A 12793-nucleotide genomic window follows, 5' to 3' on the forward strand; every position below is an offset into this window, starting at 1 on the left:
CGAAGACACCTGCGAGGCCTGTCGTGCGTTCCGGTCCCGAAAAACACTCCGAGACCGTCGAGCCAGAAGACTTCAAATGGCGTCCGCACCGACAGCCCAACGGGAGTTCGAGGAACAGGAAGAAGAAGGTACCTTCTCGATCCAAGACTCAGACTCCGAAGGATTCGACGATACACAAACCGTGAGTAAGACGTCGAAAACCACACAGAGAAACATTTACAAGGCCCAGGGGACGCCACTGCCACCAGGCCATGGCTCGACCCATAAATTCGGTGACCGACCGTCTGCACCGAAAAAGGCCAAAACAGTGCCGAGATCGTCCGACTCCGGTCGAGACACCGGCACGCAGCCTTCTCGGGACCGAGAAAGTGCTGGAGACAAGCCTCGACACCGAGATGCCGGTGTGGACACGGCTCGACGCCGAGACAGCGGCACCGAAACAGATCGACGCCGAGAGGTTTCGGCCCCGAAAAGGAAAAAAGTCACCTCGGAGCCGAAAAAACACGCAGACAAAGTTTCAACGCCGAAACAAACTGCAAGCGACCCAGCTTCAGGCTCTTATACAGAAGAGCACTCGCTAACCTCCCAAATGCAAAAGCATAGGTTTGAGGAAGAGCTACAAGCAACTGATGTGGACCATACGCAAAAGCGTATCTTCATTCAGCAGGGGACAGGAAAAATAAGCACCCTTCCCCCCATTAGGAGAAAGAGAAGATTGGAGTTCCAGACGGAACAAGCACCACAACCAAAAGTGGTTAAAAGAATTACACCACCACCCTCTCCTCCGCCCGTGATTAACGTTTCACCAGCACAAACTCCATCTCACTCCCCAGCTCACACCACCATGAGCCAGGGTGACCAAGATCAGGACGCATGGGACCTATACGACGCCCCAGTGTCAGATAACAGCCCGGAGGCCTACCCTACAAAGCCATCTCCACCAGAAGACAGCACCGCGTACTCTCAGGTGGTGGCTAGAGCAGCACAATTTCATAACGTAAGCCTCCACTCAGAACAGGTCGAGGATGATTTCTTGTTCAACACACTCTCCTCCACCCACAGCTCCTACCAAAGCCTGCCTATGCTCCCTGGTATGCTCCGGCACGCAAAAGACATATTTAAGGAGCCGGTCAAAAGTAGGGCAATCACACCAAGGGTGGAAAAGAAGTATAAGCCGCCTCCTACGGACCCGGTTTTCATCACTACACAGCTGCCACCAGACTCTGTTGTTGTAGGAGCAGCTAGGAAAAGGGCCAACTCTCACACATCTGGAGATGCACCACCCCCAGATAAAGAAAGCCGCAAGTTCGGTGCAGCTGGTAAAAGAGTCGCAGCACAAGCTGCAAACCAGTGGCGCATCGCGAACTCCCAGGCACTACTTGCGCGCTATGACAGAGCCCACTGGGACGAGATGCAACATCTCATTGAACATCTGCCCAAGGACTTCCAAAATAGGGCGAAACAAGTGGTTGAGGAGGGACAGACCATCTCCAACAACCAGATACGTTCCTCCATGGACGCTGCAGATACAGCTGCACGGACAATTAATACATCTGTAACTATCAGACGGCATGCATGGCTCCGAACGTCTGGATTTAAACCAGAGATTCAACAAGCAGTTCTCAATATGCCTTTTAATGAAAAAGAACTGTTCGGTCCAGAAGTGGACACAGCGATTGAGAAACTCAAAAAAGATACGGACACTGCCAAAGCCATGGGCGCACTCTACTCCCCGCAGAGCAGAGGGAATTACAGCACATTCCGTAAAACGCCCTTTCGAGGGGGGTTTCGGGGTCAAAGCACACAAGCCAGCACCTCACAAGCAACACCGTCCACTTACCAGGGACAGTATAGAGGAGGTTTTCGGGGACAATATAGAGGAGGGCAATTCCCTAGAAATAGAGGGAGATTTCAAAGCCCCAAAACCCCTACTACTAAACAATGACTCACATGTCACTCACCCCCTCCACACAACACCAGTGGGGGGAAGAATAGGTCATTATTACAAAGCATGGGAGGAAATCACTACAGACACTTGGGTTCTAGCAATTATCCAACATGGTTATTGCATAGAATTTCTACAATTCCCTCCAAACATACCACCAAAAGCACAAAATTTAACAACACACCATTCCAATCTCCTGGAGATAGAAGTGCAGGCACTATTGCAAAAGAATGCAATCGAATTAGTGCCAAACACACAAATAAACACAGGAGTTTACTCACTGTACTTTCTGATACCAAAGAAGGACAAAACGCTGAGACCAATCCTAGACCTCAGAGTAGTGAACACTTTCATCAAATCAGACCACTTCCACATGGTCACACTACAAGAAGTATTGCCATTGCTAAAACTACACGACTACATGGCAACTTTAGACCTCAAGGATGCTTATTTCCATATACCAATACACCCATCTCACAGGAAATACCTAAGGTTTGTATTCAAAGGAATACATTACCAATTCAAGGTACTGCCTTTCGGATTAACAACCGCACCAAGAGTCTTTACCAAATGTCTAGCGGTAGTCGCTGCACACATAAGAAGGCAGCAAATACATGTGTTCCCATATTTGGACGACTGGCTAATCAAGGCCCATTCGTTCATACAGTGCTCAAATCACACAAATCAGATCATACAAACCCTCTTCAAACTCGGGTTCACCGTCAATTTCACAAAATCCAAAATTCTGCCACGCAAGGTACAACAATACCTGGGAGCCATAATAGACACATCAAAGGGAGTAGCCACTCCAAGTCCACAAAGAATTCAAAATTTCAACACCATCATACAACGCATGTATCCAACACAAAAGATACAGGCAAAGATGGTATTACAACTCCTAGGCATGATGTCATCATGCATAGCCATTGTCCCAAACGCAAGACTGCACATGAGGCCCTTACAACAATGCCTAGCATCACAGTGGTCTCAAGCACAGGGTCACCTTCTAGATCTGGTGTTAATAGACCGCCAAACTTACCTCTCGCTTCTGTGGTGGAACAACATAAATTTAAACAAGGGGCGGCCTTTCCAAGACCCAGTGCCACAATACGTAATAACAACAGATGCTTCCATGACAGGGTGGGGAGCACACCTCGATCAACACAGCATACAAGGACAATGGAACGTACATCAAACAAAACTGCATATCAATCACCTAGAACTTCTAGCAGTTTTTCAAGCACTAAAAGCTTTCCAACCAATAATAGTTCACAAATACATTCTCGTCAAAACAGACAACATGACAACAATGTATTATCTAAACAAGCAGGGAGGGACGCACTCCACGCAGTTAAGCCTGCTAGCACAAAAAATTTGGCATTGGGCAATTCACAACCAAATTCGCCTAATTGCACAGTTTATACCAGGGATACAAAATCAACTCGCAGACAATCTCTCTCGAGATCACCAACAGGTCCACGAATGGGAAATTCACCCCCAAATTCTGAACACTTATTTCAAACTCTGGGGAACACCTCAGATAGACTTGTTTGCGACAAGGGAGAACGCAAAATGCCAAAACTTCGCATCCAGGTACCCACACAAACAATCCCAAGGCAATGCCCTATGGATGAACTGGTCAGGGATATTTGCTTACGCTTTTCCTCCTCTCCCTCTCCTTCCTTACCTGGTAAACAAACTCAGTCAAAGCAAACTCAAACTCATATTGATAGCACCAACTTGGGCAAGGCAACCCTGGTACACAACGCTGCTAGACCTATCAGTGGTACCCTGCATCAAATTGCCCAACAGGCCAGATCTGTTGACACAGCACAACCAAAAGATCAGACACCCAGATCCAGCATCGCTGAATCTAGCAATCTGGCTCCTGAAATCCTAGAATTCGGGCACTTACAACTTACCCAAGAATGTATGGAAGTCATAAAACAAGCAAGAAGGCCATCCACCAGGCACTGCTATGCAAGTAAATGGAAGAGGTTTGTTTGCTACTGCCATATTAATCAAATACAACCATTACACACAACTCCAGAACATGTAGTGGGTTACTTGCTTCACTTACAAAAATCTAACCTAGCTTTCTCTTCCATTAAGATTCACCTTGCAGCAATATCTGCATACCTGCAGACTACCTATTCAACTTCCCTATTTAGAATACCAGTCATTAAAGCATTCATGGAGGGCCTTAGGAGAATTATACCACCAAGAACACTACCTGTTCCTTCATGGAACCTAAATGTTGTCCTAACTAGACTTATGGGTCCACCTTTTGAACCCATGCACTCCTGCGATATACAGTTCCTAACCTGGAAGGTGGCATTTCTCATCGCCATTACTTCCCTGAGAAGAGTAAGCGAGATTCAGGCGTTTACTATACAGGAACCTTTTATACAACTACACAAAAATAAAGTCGTCCTAAGGACCAATCCTAAATTTTTGCCAAAGGTTATTTCACCGTTCCATCTAAATCAAACAGTGGAACTTCCAGTGTTCTTTCCACAGCCAGATACCGTAGCTGAAAGGGCACTACATACATTAGATGTCAAAAGAGCATTGATGTATTACATTGACAGAACAAAAAACATCAGAAAGACTAAACAACTCTTTATTGCATTTCAAAAACCTCATGCAGGAAACCCAATTTCAAAACAAGGTATAGCCAGATGGATAGTTAAATGCATCCAAATCTGCTACCTTAAAGCTAAACGACAGCTGCCCATTACACCAAGGGCACACTCAACCAGAAAGAAAGGTGCTACCATGGCCTTTCTAGGAAACATCCCAATGCAAGAAATATGTAAGGCAGCCACATGGTCTACACCTCACACATTCACCAAGCACTACTGTGTAGACGTGTTATCCGCACAACAAGCCACAGTAGGTCAAGCCGTATTAAGGACATTATTTCAGACTACTTCCACTCCTACAGGCTGATCCACCGCTTTTGGGGAAATAACTGCTTACTAGTCTATGCAGAACATGCGTATCTACAGCGACAGATGCCATCGAACTGAAAATGTCACTTACCCAGTGTACATCTGTTCGTGGCATCAGTCGCAGTAGATTCGCATGTGCCCACCCGCCTCCCCGGGAGCCTGTAGCAGTTTGGAAGTTACCTTCAATTATTTCTATATGTATCATCTCAACCTTAAATAGGTGCATACTTAGTCACTCCATTGCATGGGCACTATTACTACAATTCAACTCCTACCTCACCCTCTGCGGGGAAAAACAATCGAAGATGGAGTCGACGCCCATGCGCAATGGAGACAAAAGGAGGAGTCACTCGGTCCCGTGACTCGAAAGACTTCTTCGAAGAAAAACAACTTGTAACACTCCGGCCCAACACCAGATGGCGAGCTATTGCAGAACATGCGAATCTACTGCGACTGATGCCACGAACAGATGTACACTGGGTAAGTGACATTTTCATTACAAAGCATGGGAGGAAATCACTACAGACACTTGGGTTCTAGCAATTATCCAACATGGTTATTGCATAGAATTTCTACAATTCCCTCCAAACATACCACCAAAAGCACAAAATTTGACAACACACCATTCCAATCTCCTGGAGATAGAAGTGCAGGCACTATTGCAAAAGAATGCAATCGAATTAGTGCCAAACACACAAATAAACACAGGAGTTTACTCACTGTACTTTCTGATACCAAAGAAGGACAAAACGCTGAGACCAATACTAGACCTCAGAGTAGTGAACACTTTCATCAAATCAGACCACTTTCACATGGTCACACTACAAGAAGTATTGCCATTGCTAAAACTACACGACTACATGGCAACTTTAGACCTCAAGGATGCTTATTTCCATATACCAATACACCCATCGCACAGGAAATACCTAAGGTTTGTATTCAAGGGAATACATTACCAATTCAAGGTACTGCCTTTCGGATTAACAACCGCACCAAGAGTCTTTACCAAATGTCCAGCGGTAGTCGCTGCACACATAAGAAGGCAGCAAATACATGTGTTCCCATATCTAGACGACTGGCTAATCAAGGCCCATTCGTTAATACAGTGCTCAAATCACACAAATCATATCATACAAACCCTCTTCAAACTAGGGTTCACCGTCAATTTCACAAAATCCAAAATTCTGCCGGACAAGGTACAACAATACCTGGGAGCCATAATAGACACATCAAAAGGAGTAGCCACTCCAAGTCCACAAAGAATTCGAAATTTCAACACCATCATACAACGCATGTATCCAACACAAAGGATACACGCAAATATGGTACTACAACTCCTAGGCATGATGTCTTCATGCATAGCCATTGTCCCAAACGCAAGACTGCACATGAGGCCCTTACAACAGTGCCTAGCATCACAATGGTCACAAGCACAGGGTCACCTTCTAGATCTGGTGTTAATAGACCGCCAAACTTACCTCTCGCTTCTGTGGTGGAACAACATAAATTTAAACAAAGGGCGGCCTTTCCAAGACCCAGTGCCACAATACGTAATAACAGATGCTTCCATGACAGGGTGGGGAGCACACCTCGATCAACACAGCATACAAGGACAATGGAACATACATCAAACAAAACTGCATATAAATCACCTAGAACTTCTAGCAGTTTTTCAAGCACTAAAAGCTTTCCAACCAATAATAGTTCACAAATACATTCTCGTCAAAACAGACAACATGACAACAATGTATTATCTAAACAAGCAAGGGGGGGACGCACTCCACGCAGTTAAGCCTGCTAGCACAAAAGATTTGGCGTTGGGCAATTCACAACCAAATTCGCCTAATAGCACAATTTATACCAGGGATCCAAAATCAACTCGCAGACAATCTCTCTCGAGATCACCAACAGGTCCACGAATGGGAAATTCACCCCCAAATTCTGAACACTTATTTCAAACTCTGGGGAACACCTCAGATAGACTTGTTTGCGACAAGGGAGAACGCAAAATGCCAAAACTTCGCATCCAGATACCCACACAAACAGTCCCAAGGCAATGCCCTATGGATGAACTGGTCAGGGATATTTGCTTACGCTTTTCCTCCTCTCCCTCTCCTTCCTTACCTGGTAAACAAACTCAGTCAAAACAAACTCAAACTCATATTGATAGCACCAACTTGGGCAAGGCAACCCTGGTACACAACGCTGCTAGACCTATCAGTAGTACCCTGCATCAAATTGCCCAACAGGCCAGATCTGTTGACACAGCACAACCAAAAGATCAGACACCCAGATCCAGCATCGCTGAATCTAGCAATCTGGCTCCTGAAATCCTAGAATTCGGGCACTTACAACTTACCCAAGAATGTATGGAAGTCATAAAACAAGCCAGAAGGCCATCCACCAGGCACTGCTATGCAAGTAAATGGAAGAGGTTTGTTTGCTACTGCCATATTAATCAAATACAACCATTACACACAACTCCAGAACATGTAGTGGGTTACTTGCTTCACTTACAAAAATCTAACCTGGCTTTCTCTTCCATTAAAATACACCTTGCAGCAATATCTGCATACCTGCAGACTACCTATTCAACTTCACTATTTAGGATACCTGTCATTAAAGCGTTTATGGAAGGCCTCAAAAGAATTATACCACCAAGGACACCACCCGTTCCTTCATGGAACCTCAACATCGTCTTAACAAGACTCATGGGTCCACCTTTTGAACCCATGCATTCTTGCGAAATACAATTCCTATCCTGGAAAGTTGCATTTCTCATCGCCATCACATCTCTAAGAAGAGTAAGTGAAATTCAGGCGTTTACAATACAAGAACCTTTTATCCAAATACACAAAATAAGGTAGTCCTAAGAACCAATCCTAAATTTCTACCAAAGGTTATTTCACCGTTCCACTTAAATCAAACGGTAGAAATACCAGTGTTCTTCCCACAGCCAGACTCCGTAGCTGAAAGGGCACTACACACATTAGACATCAGAAGAGCACTAATGTACTACATTGACAGAACAAAAGAAATCAGAAAAACAAAACAACTGTTTATTGCATTTCAAAAACCTCATACAGGAAACCCACTATCAAAACAGGGTATAGCCAGATGGATAGTTAAATGCATCCAAATCTGCTACCTTAAAGCAAAAAGGGAGCTGCCCATTACACCAAGGGCACATTCAACCAGAAAGAAAGGCGCTAGCATGGCCTTCCTAGGGAATATTCCAATGCACGAGATATGTAAGGCAGCCACATGGTCTACGCCTCACACATTTACTAAGCACTACTGTGTAGACGTGCTATCCGCACAACAAGCCACAGTAGGTCAAGCCGTACTAAGAACTTTATTTCAGACTACTTCCACTCCTACAGGCTGATCCACCGCTTTTCGGGAGATAACTGCTTATTAGTCTATGCACAACATGTGTATCTGCAGCTACACATGCCATCGAACTGAAAATGTCACTTACCCAGTGTACATCTGTTCGTGGCATTAGTCGCTGCAGATTCACATGTGCCCACCCGCCTCCCCGGGAGCCTGTAGCCGTTTGGAAGTTATCTTCAACTTTGTACATTTGTAAATATATTACTTGTACCTTAATTGGTACATACTTATTCACTCCATTGCATGGGCACTATTACTAACACACACAACTCCTACCTCACCCTCTGCGGGGAAAACAATCGAAGATGGAGTCGACGCCCATGCGCAATGGAAGCAAAGAGGAGGAGTCCCTCGGTCTCGTGACTCGAAAGACTTCTTCGAAGAAAAACAACTTGTAACACTCCGACCCAACACCAGATGGCGGGCTATGCACAACATGTGAATCTGCAGCGACTAATGCCACGAACAGATGTACACTGGGTAAGTGACATTTTCATTTCTGTGCCAGCTTGATCGACTAAGATATGAGTTATTATTCAAGATTTTTTTTTTTATCTTGATCAGTTTGCATTGCCTTCTGGCCTTTTTTCATAGGGATTTTAAAAAGAACCTTTGTAAGTAGAGGGAGGAGTATAGCGTTCACAAAGTTTACCATTTGAGCTTTGCACTAAATCATCCTGAATATATGGTCTTTGTGTCTGATCATCCACACTGTTCTGGAAATTTTGTGCCTGTTTTACATCCCTGGCACCTAATTTCCTCCTAAAACTCTTTCTGTAGGCAATGCTTCACATGTGAAAGCCAACATGAAGGTGAAACCTCCTGTGCCACGCACTCCAAAAGCAGAAAAGGACAAAACTAGCAGCGAAGACTCAAGCGAAGACTCTAGTGAAGACTCTGAACAGGAGAAGGGGACTCTCACACAGGTAACTGGGCAAGGTGTTTTGAAAGATAATTCACTAAATGGACTCCATGTGATTCAGAGATCCTACGACCTTTTGGTTCTGTGAGTATATTCCTATCAAGGCTTACCTGCACTCATTTCTATCTTTTGCCTTTACCCGCTATGCCAGAAGCATTACAAGTTGATAGCTTTTTTTTTTTTTTTTTTTTCTTCTTTTTTTTTAATGAGCCCTCCTTTCAAGCATCAACTTTTTTTTTAATGCTTATTAGTTGAGTATATTCCAGGTGTTGTGGCAAGTGGCATCCTTGTTAGATTTATGTTTTGGTTTCACAGTAAGCCTTTGTTAGCAGCACAGATTTTGTAGGTGGCACCATAATACCACAGGATGTCATGTAGTTGATCCTGTGCCTACTGTCCCAAGATTTAAGCTGTTGCACACTTACGAGCCTCAGGTAGGCTGAAGCCAGTCTGAGCTTGCAGTCCAGGCTGGACTGCTCCTAGTGGCGCAAGATCAAGACTTATTTGCACCTGGATGGTCTCTGGAGTGGCATAGTGTGTGATAAATGGACTAGAATGTGTCATCTAGCAATTGTCACTGGTTGACTTTTGCAAGCAGTCCATCCATTGGCTTTGCCTTTTCCACAGCTCAATACCCCAAGTTTAATGGGTATGACCAGATACAAGTACCTTGCTCACCATGATGGACAAAGGCTATACCTCATTATTAAGGCTTAAATAGCTGCACCAATCTGAATTGGAGCAGGACCATGACTGATTGGTATATAGCTAGACCCTTTCTTGAGTGGTACTGTGGGTGAAAAACCGTTGACTGAAATGCAGCCCCTAGCAGTTGGTAGAAGCTACAATCATTTTCAGCATTCCTTTGATCTAGTTATTGATTTTTGTAGTAGAGGTCTTTACTGCAACAGGTATGCTCAGACATGGGTTCCTTGCTCACTGTGCCGCCGTGCTCAAGGTATACGTCACTCATGAGGCCGAAGTAGGCCGAAACCTGCCAGGGGTGCTCGTGTTTTTCTAGAGGGGAAAATCTGGCCGGGCATTTTGAGTTGGACTGTTCCTATTCGAGTAGGACCAAGACTAATTTGCATATGGCACATCTGTCTAGCATGGTATAGTTGGTGAAAAACAATGAAATACAGCCCCAAGCAATTCACCATAGTATACGATTTATTCATACAGTCCTTCCATCACTTTGTTGCTGATATATTGATAGAACAATAACACATTGAATTTCACTTTTTATACTGTCATAGAAGTTGACGCTTTCCAGGTCTGTCTTCTCTACATATGAATTTGTGAGTAGAGGACCATCGTATGATCCACAACTATATTTAGCTTAATTAACTGAGGAGGTCATTATTGGACCATTGCCTGTTGCCAGTGTGTGATATAATCAGAAATGAACAATGATGATTACTCACCTCTGTACAGAATGAATTGTCAACTAGAACAATGACTTGCTTACTCCTATTTATTCATGGCATTAACAGCCGGTTGTTCTTGATAAAGGTTTACTTTTCTCTGTGTACTTCGCCGACTGCAATCCCTGGACTTGCTCTAGGTTTGTAGTTATGCTGATTGGTTCTGCCTAGCTAGTGATTTAATTTTGTCCATGCTTGCGTGTTAGAAATGCTTTCCTCTGGCTATCTGGGATTGTTCTGTTGAAAGGTAATCATTGCTATGAAATAACTATTGTTTTTTTGCATGGATTGATATGAATGTGTGTGGGTGTGTATATATATTTGTTTGATGGCATGTGTAGCTGTAGATACACATGCGGTGTATAAGATCGCCATCTAGTGTTGTGTTCGGAGTAGTACAAGTTGTTTTTTGTTCGAAGACTGTTTTCGAGTCACGGGATAGTGACTCCTCCTCTCTGTAATACTGCGCATCGGCATCGAGTCCTTTGTTAGATTGATTTCTCTGCCATCGTGTTCGGATGTGTTTCTCTCGCTCAGAGTTCTCTGCTCCAAACAGTCTAAAATAGGATTCTTTCCGTCTCTGTATTGTTTTCAAACACGTATTCCTTAATATTCTACTCTCAGTTGCGTTTTCTCCACTTGGAATCACATTTCATTTTTTTGAGCCTTTTGGGGACAGAAAGGCCTATTCGGGCCCACCTCTTCCACGTGGTACCGAACAATGCAGCCCTGATGGAACATACTCCATTCCGATTTTGCCCTTGATGCCATTTGAAGTTTCCACACACCAACCAACAACAGGTGTGAAAATTGTGTGTTTCACCAGACAACGATCAGACCTGCGAAGCATGCAGTTTATTTGGTCGAAGAGGAGGCTTAAATTGAAGGGCTCGTCGAATGGAAATGGCGTCTCAACAGACAGAAGATAAACTGGACATCTTTGGCGACAAGCACGCGCAAGACGATGTAGAACAAGAGGGGGTCTTCTCTGTTTAAGATTTGGACTCTGATGTGCCGGCGGACATTGAGTCAACCAGCACAAACTGAGTAAAGTGTCCCCTTTCCCATCAGATAAAACAAGAGGTCACCATTTGAAAATGACTAAGTCGACATGGCACTCCCCTCAGGGTGCCATGCCAACCTCACACTGCCTGTGGCATAGGTAAGTCACCCCTCTAGCAGGCCTTACAGCCCTAAGGCAGGGTGCACTATACCACAGGTGAGGGCATATGTGCATGAGCACTATGCCCCTACAGTGTCTAAGCAAAACCTTAGACATTGTAAGTGCAGGGTAGCCATACGAGTATATGGTCTGGGAGTCTGTCAAAAATGAACTCCACAGCTCCATAATGGCTACACTGAATACTGGGAAGTTTAGTATCAAACTTATCAGAATAATAAACCCACACTGATGCCAGTGTTGGATTTATTAAAAAATGCACACAGAGTGCATCTTAGAGATGCCCCCTTTATTTTACCCAATTGTTCAGTGCAGGACTGACTGGTCTTTGCCAGCCTGCTGCTGAGAGACAAGTTTCTGACCCCATGCGGTGAGAGCCTTTGTGCTCTCTGAGGACAGAAACAAAGCCTGCTCTGGGTGGAGGTGCTTCACACCTCCCCCCTACAGGAACTGTAACACCTAGCAGTGAGCTTCAAAGGCTCAAGCTTCGTGTTACAATGCCCCAGGGCACTCCAGCTAGTGGAGATGCCCGCCCCCTGGACCCAGCCCCCACTTTTGGCGGCAAGTCCAGGAGAGATAATGAGAAAAACAAGGAGGAGTCACTGGCCAGTCAGGACAGCCCCTAAGGTGTCCTGAGCTGAAGTGACTAACTTAGAAATCCTCCATCTTGCAGATGGAGGATTCCCCCAATAGGGATAGGAATGTGACCCCCTCCCCTTGGGAGGAGGCACAAAGAGGGTGTACCCACCCTCAGGGCTAGTAGCCATTGGCTACTAACCCCCCAGACCTAAACACGCCTTTAAATTTAGTATTTAAGGGCTCCCCTGAACCTAAGAATTTAGATTCCTGCAACTTACAGCAGAAGAGGACTGCTGAGCTGAAAAACCCCTGCAGAAGAAGAAAGAAGACACCAACTGCTTTGGCCCCAGTCCTACCGGCCGGTCTCCTGCCTTCCAAAGAAAACTGCACCAG

The 12793-nt window shown here is 44.8% G+C and overlaps 1 protein-coding gene across 9 annotated transcripts in view; it reads left to right on the plus strand.

The window, feature by feature from the left end:
- The window catches only part of TCOF1 (treacle ribosome biogenesis factor 1), a 437876-nt gene that overhangs the window by 319941 nt on the left and 105142 nt on the right, over positions 1-12793 (plus strand). For all 9 annotated transcript variants that reach the window (XM_069199543.1, XM_069199548.1, XM_069199544.1 and 6 more), the window contains one exon: positions 9076-9221. In XM_069199543.1, coding sequence (XP_069055644.1) covers positions 9076-9221 — 146 coding nt within the window. The remainder of the gene's footprint in view (positions 1-9075; positions 9222-12793) is intronic.

The sequence above is a fragment of the Pleurodeles waltl genome, chromosome 7 (assembly GCF_031143425.1).
Source record: "Pleurodeles waltl isolate 20211129_DDA chromosome 7, aPleWal1.hap1.20221129, whole genome shotgun sequence".
NCBI classification, from domain to species: Eukaryota; Metazoa; Chordata; class Amphibia; order Caudata; family Salamandridae; genus Pleurodeles; species Pleurodeles waltl.